Consider the following 9,799-nt stretch of genomic DNA (forward strand, 5'->3'; position numbering starts at 1 on the left):
AAGTAAGCAACAAATATAAAAAAGTGCAATAATCAGTAGAACATAATCTGAGGGTGGGTATCTGACACACTGTCATTATGGAGGCAATCTCCAGTAGATGGTGTGGCAGGTGCTGCACCATGTGCACAAGTCATAGAGGGGCTCTGGTGGCTGGCCTGTCCAGATGCCATTAGTGGGGTATTAGTGTTGCACACCAGCAGCCTGGTGCCATGTATGACGTACAGGGTCATAGCACCCTCTCCCTTGGGGTAAGAGTGCTCCTCTGATGCATGCATCAAAATGACTGATGACACGTCCATGGCCCCTTTGGTGGGCACTGCAAGTGATGATGGGAGTGGTGGAAGGGCCAGAACTGGTGAGTAGGGTCAGAAGTTGTGTGCCCACTGACATGCATAGCAGCTGCCCCCACCCCACCCTCCCCCTTCTCCCTATGAAGTACTCTAAGCGAGGACGGTGATAATGGCACTGGTAGCATCTTGACATCCAAGTCCTTGAAGTGACGGAACTGCACCGACGATGAAGGTGCTCAGGCAACTCGGGTGGTGGTGCCAGGAATGCTGATGTGAAGGACCCAGTGGTGCTGGCCCAGGTGATAGCAGAAGTGTAGGTGGTAGAAAAGCATCATGAGAAAGGTCAGCAGCATGCATCGGGGCCCTAGAGGAGAGACAGGACGCAGTGATGTCCACAAGGAAGGTGGGTCCACACCACAGTGGTATATCCTGTAAGGCTGGGAAAGGCACGTAGGGAGGAGGCAAAGGCAAAGACAGTGGCAGTAGCAGCAGACCCTCGGTCCTTATCCTGTGTAAGTGCTGATTAATTGGTGGATGATACCCTATGTTCAGGGTGTCTAAAGTGAAAACATACTGGCATGTTGTTTTCTTTCCTTGAAATGTCTGTTCCTCTGTGGGGCATTTTATTTGGAAGAGGAGTTGGCTGTACCTATGTTGCTCAGATACTGGGTTGTCATTAACAGCTGTAGCGTAAGACCAAGTTGGCCAAGTCCATTTTTCATGGTACATTTAACTGGTCACAGAGGTCGGTGCTAAAGATTGATATACCTCTTCCTCAACATTCTCTGTTACCTCCTGATATGTGGGGTTTACACCAGTGGTTGCTGTCTCTAGTTTATTTGGCTGACATTTCTACCTGCTGCAACTCTTCTCTTATTACCTGGCACATGAAAGAGGTGAGCTCATGGTGGTCTTCTATGACTGACAGAGGGACCACATGCGGGAGTCAGTCATACCAGCTGATTTACTGCTGTTTTGTTACCCATGGATATCCTGAATCCATAGACAGTAGGAAAGATGCACTGCTTGTGTTTTGACACTTATCTGTGTAGGTGACAATTTTTACATTTCCTAATTGGAGCCACCGTGATGTAGATGTTTTGAAGTACCTGGCACCTTCACCAAACAATTTGATCTTGTAGCCAGAATCAATTCTAAATCCAAAAGCATCAGTGAAATACAACACTTATCACTGAAAGCATATTTGTTAAGAACAATAGCAGCAGTGCCATTGATCCTAACTGCTGCACCAAAAGGCACTCAGCCCAGCTCACAGAAATATTTTAAATGAACTGAAAATTTGTATTTTATAATGTTTAACCAATATAAGATGTTATACACTTAAAATCTTAAAAATTGAAAATAAGAAAAATAAGGCATCCATATTATACAGGTATAGTTAGTTTAACAAACTGCAGCAATCCACTGCAGATGTCATAATTCATGATGATAGAATTATGGTATAAAGTAAGAGTAGTGCACAGAATTAGCAATAAATCTTGTGAGTTCTTAAACTTCATGGATACTGAGGTAAAATTCTTATGGAGTTTTTGGGTGTCCTACAAGGGAAATCATATGAGTCACATGGTATTTCAAAACCAGATGGTGATGACATTGCCAAGGAACATGAAATAACTAAAGCAGCATAGAATGTGTGTAAGGAGTTCCCAGTCCAGGTAACATACCACAATAAAATGAAAAGTGTTAACCTTGTCACAATAATGACAATTTAAGAGTTAGTTCCAAAATCAGCTGCTGCTCCTGACACTCCTTGCAAAAAAGTTCAGGTTGATATGGTGGACTACTATGAGACAGGTAGGGTGGTAGAGGGTGAGAGGCAGTAAAAGCACAAACTTAAATAAGTCATATAATTTATGACAAATTAATTCATGTCAGTGTCCAGAAGCCCCAACATTTTGGCCAACAACTGTTATCATCAGTTATGTTGATGAACTGACCGTCTCAGTTTGTACGTATATCTCTCTTCTGCTTCCCCCCTCCCCCACTGCAACCACTAAATTGTTGATCTGTAGTATTCAAGTATGCCATTCACATTCAGTGCAATGATTTCAGTGGCATATACCGTTTGCCCTTTGTATGTCATGCTGCATTAGCAAAGGATTTGACAGGTATTGGAAGTCCATAGTTTCAGATCACTTTTGGTGCTGTAAGATAATGTGTTGTGATCAGTGGACAGATGACATTCTTTACAATGCAGTCTCTAAGAATTCATCCTATTTTCCTGGATAATGTGCCTCTGTATGGAATGAACACAGTAGCTTCTCTCTACTCTCTTAGGAGGACCTCATTGTATTTTCCGGTACACTCTATCTTCCAGCAGGGCCCACTCTCTTGTTGATCAAGTAAAAACTGGTATATTTTCTCAGTCTCCTAACTTTCACTGAGTGCAAATGATGCATCACTTTGGTGAAAATTTGCACCACATATTCATAATGATATCTCCTGATAAATCTGGAAGTACTCAGACAATAGCTTCTCTGATGGAGTAGCTTGAGTGACTTCTTCATACAGTGATTCATCTCCTCCCTGCAGAGGTATGTAATATAGTTCTTCAGATTCTTCCAGCAAAACTGGTAAAAAGGAGAGGAGATGGTACATTGGGCCACAATGTATTCTATAAGAAGATGCTCACCAACTTGTACTTTCACCTAAACAGATGTCACCATCCAGTGCAGAGGAATTGGAACATCAAATCATTGGTAAACAGGGCTCACACCCTTTAGGATATGGAGAGTTTCATTCAAGAACTGAAATGCCTACACGCAGTGTTAGTTTTGGAGAGTCCTTTGCCCTATGCTGACAGTAGAACTGCAGAAATGGAGGAGGAGCCTGAGGAGGATGCAGCTACTGCATTTATCACATACAGTAGTATGTTATCGAGGATGAATTCTCAGGAAAAATCATGTGATGACTTTTCTCTACCCACTAGTTAAAGAGGGATTCTCCTTGGTAGTCTCAAAGATTTTTTTGAACTATGAAGTCTCATATTAATAAATACTCTATGACTTTGGCATAGCAAACATGGAAGGGATTGTGTACTGTTGAAGTCCACTGCTGTGAACACCTAAAGCATACTCAATTACTGAACTTCAAAAAGTTGGCATTCACAGTGCTCTGTCTATCAGAATTACATGGAATTATAGTATGACTGGATGGATAAAAATTCTAGTCACTAAGTGGCAGCAGAAGAAAGTATGTATAAATATTAAAGAAATGTGCAAGCTTCTAGAGTCAGTGGCTCTTTCTTCTGACAGAAGGGTTGAAGGGAAGGAAGAGGGATGAAGAAAAGGGACTGGTGAGCTTACCTAAATTGTTGAACAAAAACTGAATAAGGTGGTACAATGGTAAGACACTGGACTCACTTCCAGGGGGACAATAGTTTTAAATTCCCATCCACCCATTCAAATTTAGATTTTTCCATGATTTCCCTAAATCAATTAAGGGAAATGCCAGGATGCTTTCTTTGAAGGGGCATGCCCAATTTCCTTTCCCATCCTTCCCTACTCCAAGCTTGTGCTCCACCTCTAATGACCTCATTGTCTGCATCTACATCTACATCTACATTTATACTCCACAAACCACCCAACGGTGTGTGGCGGAGGGCACTTTATGTGCCACTGTCATTGCCTCCCTTTTCTGTTCCAGTCGTGTATGGTTCGCGAGATGAACACCTAAAGCATACTCAATTACTGAACTTCAAAAAGTTGGCATTCACAGTGCTCTGTCTATCAGAATTACATGGAATTATAGTATGACTGGATGGATAAAAATTCTAGTCACTAAGTGGCAGCAGAAGAAAGTATGTATAAATATTAAAGAAATGTGCAAGCTTCTAGAGTCAGTGGCTCTTTCTTCTGACAGAAGGGTTGAAGGGAAGGAAGAGGGATGAAGAAAAGGGACTGGTGAGCTTACCTAAATTGTTGAACAAAAACTGAATAAGGTGGTACAATGGTAAGACACTGGACTCACTTCCAGGGGGACAATAGTTTTAAATTCCCATCCACCCATTCAAATTTAGATTTTTCCATGATTTCCCTAAATCAATTAAGGGAAATGCCAGGATGCTTTCTTTGAAGGGGCATGCCCAATTTCCTTTCCCATCCTTCCCTACTCCAAGCTTGTGCTCCACCTCTAATGACCTCATTGTCTGCATCTACATCTACATCTACATTTATACTCCACAAACCACCCAACGGTGTGTGGCGGAGGGCACTTTATGTGCCACTGTCATTGCCTCCCTTTTCTGTTCCAGTCGTGTATGGTTCGCGAGATGAACTATGTCTGAAAGCCTCCGTGCGCACTCGAATCTCTCTAATTTTACGTTCGTGATCTCCTCGGGAGTTATAAGTAGGGGGAAGCAATATATTCGATACCTCATCCAGAAATGCACCCTCTCGAAACCTGGCGAGCAAGCTACACCGCAATGCAGAGCGCCTCTCTTGCAGAGTCTGCCACTTGAGTTTGCTAAACATCTCCGTAATGCTATCACGGTTACCAAATAACCCTGTGATGAAATGCACCACTCTTCTTTGGATCTTCTCTATCTCCTGGTACAGATCCCACACTGATGAGCAATACTCAAGTATATAGGTCAAACGAGTGTTTTGTAAGCCACCTCCTTTGTTGATGGACTACATTTTCTAAGGACTCTCCCAATGAATCTCAACCTGGTACCCACCTTACAAACAATTAATTTTGTATGATCATTCCACTTCAAACCGTTCCGTACGCATATTCCAAGATATTTTACAGAAGTAACTGCTACCAGTGTTTGTTCTGCTATCATATAATCATACAATAAAGGACCCTTCTTTCTATGTATTCGGAATACATTACATTTGTCTATGTTAAGGGTCAGTTGCCACTCCCTGCACCAAGTGCCTATCCGCTGCAGATCTTCCTGCATTTCGCTACAATTTTCTAATGCTGCAGCTTCTCTGTATACTACAGCATCATCTGCAAAAAGCCACGTGGAACTTCCGACACTATCTACTAGGTCATTTATATATATTGTGAGAAGCAGTGGTCCCATAACACTCCCCTGTGGCACGCCAGATGTTACTTTAACATCTGTAGACGTCTCTCCATTGAGAACAACTTGCTGTGTATAGTTGTGACGACCACGGCGGACAGAGCCATCACACTGACGTCATCTCAGACGCCGTCGCAATCTGTTCCACCACGCGACCGTGGCGCTGGGCGCGGACGGCGGAGAGAGCGCGCCGCGGGCGGAGGCTATTTAAATCGGCTGCCGCCGCGACCGAACCCAGTTCCCTCTGAGCAGCCATAGCGTACGGATCTCCGTGCCGGCACATTCACAGGAGCTCAGTCCGTCAGTTCACCTGATGATGGCGACATGTTTGATCGCCGAAATATTGTGCCCGTTGGACACTATAGACCGGCAGCATACCCGTGGATATTTTGATTATCAAATATGCCGGGAGAAACTCAAGAATCACATGCTGTGTTCTGTTTGCTAAAAACTCTTCAATCCAGCCACACAGCTGGTCTGATATTCCGTAGGCTCTTACTTTGTTTATCAGGCGACAGTGTGGAATTGTATCGAACGCTTTCCGGAAGTCAAGGAAAATAGCATCTACCTGGGAGCCTGTATCTAATATTTTCTGGGTCTCATGCACAAATAAAGCGAGTTGGGTCTCACACGATCGCTGTTTCCAGAATCCATGTTGATTCCTACAGAGTAGATTCTGGGTTTCCAAAAACGACATGATACTTGAGCAAAAAACATATTCTAAAATTCTACAACAGATCGACGTCAGAGATATAGGTCTATAGTTTTGCGCATCTGCTCGACGACCCTTCTTGAAGACTGCGACTACCTGTGCTCTTTTCCAATGTCATTGATACATTAAACATTAATTGTCATTCCTTTTGTGTAATTAAAGAATCTGCTGAGAGGTGCAGAAGGGGACCTCATCAGCACACCTAATGATGGCAGTGTGGTCGTTTGATGAAATATTGTGCTTGCTGGACACCAAGACCTGGCTCTACACCATGTATTTTGTTATTGGTATTGCAAGATAAACTAAAAAAAAAAATCACATAGAATTATATGTCACCTTTTATTTATGCCAAGTCAGGTGATAATGGCATACTGATATACTGCTGAAACATTGTGGGACTTCTCAAATCTCACCTGACAGAACACTCAAAAACCATTAAGACAAATAATATGCCTTGGGTACTGAGTGTCACTTCTTTGTTCAAGGCAAACCACAGTACTCTGCATGCAACACCTTTGAAAGCCACCCTTGTTGACTGCACCGAGTTCAGCCAGTCATTTGTATCAGAAGTAGTTCCTGGCCTAAAGGTAAGCTAAATAATATTCTCAGGGCATGCAAATCATTATACTGTAAAGATGGATAAAGCATTTTGTGAAGCTATTACTCTTATTAATATTAAGATCTCTTATGTTTAGTTTCTTTTGAAATGACAATAAAGTGGTAATGAAAAGAATCATAATTTTCACTCTTATCCATACTGATTTTAATCACACATTTTTAATTCCTAACATAGACTGCTGTGGCAGACACTTGAAATGAAACCTGTTTCAGTTTCACATTCTAGTTTGTTACCATAATTTAATTCCACAGCAGCTCCCATTAGTTGTTTGATTTCAATAAGGTTTCTCAAGTAACTTTTTCTGGTAGGTATATTTCTAGAAGAAGAATTGTGTAACATGGTAAACTTCCTATCCCAAGCATGTAAAATATCTGTATGAGTACATCATTACTGATGCTACAAATTTGGTAAATCTTAATATGTGGTTCAGTGTGAAGTTCCCTCTACCATGCACTTCCCAGTCATTTGCAGAGTGTAGATGTAAATGTGGAACCACTAGAATGTGTTTATTTTAAAGATTTTATAATGAACTTTTTATGGTGACACATCATATCAAGTTACTTGTGAAGACTGCACTCAGATATTTCAAGACAGTACTTACTTAACTTGATAGGCACGTATTATCAGTAACACATTTAAAATAATTGTTAAGATGTTTTTCTGCACTACATACCTATCATAAATGTACCATTTACCCTTAAAGCTTCCTGGGCCTCCTCATTTCTGGCTCTACCAGACTCCTATTTCACTATGTCTTTTACCACACATCTTGTTGGGGTATTAATTGGTGCCAGTGTATCAAGACATCAACACTGGAATCAGTCACAGGTAGTCTGATGTGTTAGCTAGCTCATCTTGAGTTGTCTATGGAAATCTACTACCTCCCATTAACATTTATAATTTTAGTGCTTTGAACTATTAACACATTGTAAAACATTAAATAAATATTCCAGGTTGTAGTTTTTGCTTGGGACTGGGGGTTACTGTGTGTTATTTCCATAGCTGTGGTCATTAGATCTGATATATTCGTATTGTAAAATGATAGTCATAATTAATGATATTTTGTTGTTTTTAATAGCTGTCTCATTTTTACATATTTGTAGTCAGTTTCTGTACATATTAATTCTTGAAACAGTAACATGTTGTTTTATTTTATAGTTTTATGCAGATCTTTATCACTTGCTGCAACATCAGGCGTCACCACAGGCCAAAAAAATAATGAAGGATGTTTCCTATTCTCAAGTGCACACGGTGCATGAAATGCTGCAAAAAACAAGAGTGCTCAGCTATTCATGATTAATTATAAATGATTTACATTTATATTTGTTTTATGTTTTATGTAATGTGTAATGCAGTATATTTGTACAGCATTTTATTATACAGTCTTGTACTTTATTGCTCATTTGAAAAAAAGTCCTATGAATAAATTGTGCAGTAATTTTGGAGTGTTTGTTTTCAGTTTACCTTTGAATAGATCCTGTACCTCGAATACCTTTATTTTCAACTTAACCAGGAGATTCAGTATGATGAGTAACATAGCTTATAACTGCTTCTGAAATTACAAATATGTGAAACAATTTTTAACCATATATGATTTCATACTTATCAGAAGCTACTACTGAAAGAATAAAATGTATAAACCACTATCAGCTATTTCATGATTCTGAAGAGCACAAGAGCACTGCATACCTAAACGACATTTAACCCAGCTAACTCACTCACTCACTCACTCACTCACTCTCTCTCTCACTCCCCCTCTCTCGTGTGTGTGTGTGTGTGTGTGTGTGTGTGTGTGTGTGTGAAAGCAAATCTGTATGCCACCTGCCAACAGTAGGTTATTTGTGTACAAATAACAAGCATGATATTCTCATTCCTTTCATTTATGTTATAATTCATCCTAAACAAAAAAAAAACACTATAATTTCTTGTTTTATAGTTTCTTCCAGAAACAGCCCAAAATACTTCCAAAATCAGGCACATCCTGTGTGACAAAAATGAATTTTCCAGGCTTCCTATATCCTATACAATTTAAATAAAAAACTTGTTTAAATCAGCAACTGATGAAATATGTATCAGCTATGGAAGCTGTAACATTACAAATTTTATTTTATTTCTTGCAGAGCTTTAAGGCCCAGTATTGGTCCTGCAGAAACTGACATCCACATATAAATAAAACAAATGCTCTTTGTATATTTTTCTCTGTACATAACTCCACAGATAATGGTGACATAGTCATCCTGGTATTGCATGTACCATGCACATTTCTAGAGGAACGTCGATAGGATAACCACACCCTTGATCCAAATCATGTAACTATCATTAATTAATGTGAAGCTAGTGAGGGAGTTGCGATTCTAGGTGACTAGGAAGGAGCCCTCTTGATGGTCCAAGTGTATGTTAGTATGGGATGTTGTCATATGGGAGCGCATATCTATACTGTGGATTTGTTTGTTTGTGCGGCCTTCGAAGGAGAGATACTTGTGAGTGAAGATGTAGCTGGTCATGGAGATAGATTTGGAGTCATTCAGATGTGGAGAAAGGCAGCATTCAGTATTGGCAAGGCCATAAAAATGGGCTGTTGAAAAAGCATCCAACTTTTATTTATAAAATCAATCTCTTTTTCAGATACAATTGTTTGACACATTCACTTTCAAAGTAGTCACCTTCAGCTTCTAAACACCTCCCCCAACACTGCTGCCACTGCTGGAAGCATTACTGTAAAGCCTCTTTTAGTGTGTTGCAAGGCTGCTCTCTCAAATTCTACATAACGATGACTAGAACTACGTTTTTGGGTCTTACCCATAAACCAAGGTCTCATCGCCAATGATCACTGTGTTAAAAAAAGTTAGGATTATGGTTCACAGTATCTAGCATGTCATGTAGGGTCTCTGAATGATGTCGCTTCCGCTCAGATATTAGCAACTTTGGAACACATTGCTGTGAGATCCTCCTGAGGTCCAAATGTTCCATTAAAATGGAATCAATTTTAACATCATCTGCAACTTCTCTGCTTGTGATTCTTTTATTCTGCCTATCCTGCATCACCAGGGTCCTTATGTGATCAATAACAACCTTATTTACAGATATAAAGGGCCTATCTAAATGAACAATGGAGCCTGCTGTTG

General features: G+C 40.4%; 1 protein-coding gene across 1 annotated transcript in view; it reads left to right on the forward strand.

Annotated features, from left to right (window-relative positions):
• Positions 1-7,970, forward strand: part of LOC124545750 (dynein axonemal intermediate chain 7-like) — a 90,384-nt gene extending 82,414 nt beyond the window's left edge. The window contains exons 7-8 of the mRNA XM_047124693.1: positions 6,541-6,642; positions 7,833-7,970. Coding sequence (XP_046980649.1) covers positions 6,541-6,642; positions 7,833-7,970 — 240 coding nt within the window. The remainder of the gene's footprint in view (positions 1-6,540; positions 6,643-7,832) is intronic.
• Positions 7,971-9,799: the final 1,829 nt, after the last annotated feature.

This window comes from Schistocerca americana, chromosome 8 (genome assembly GCF_021461395.2).
Source record: "Schistocerca americana isolate TAMUIC-IGC-003095 chromosome 8, iqSchAmer2.1, whole genome shotgun sequence".
NCBI classification, from domain to species: domain Eukaryota; kingdom Metazoa; phylum Arthropoda; class Insecta; order Orthoptera; family Acrididae; genus Schistocerca; species Schistocerca americana.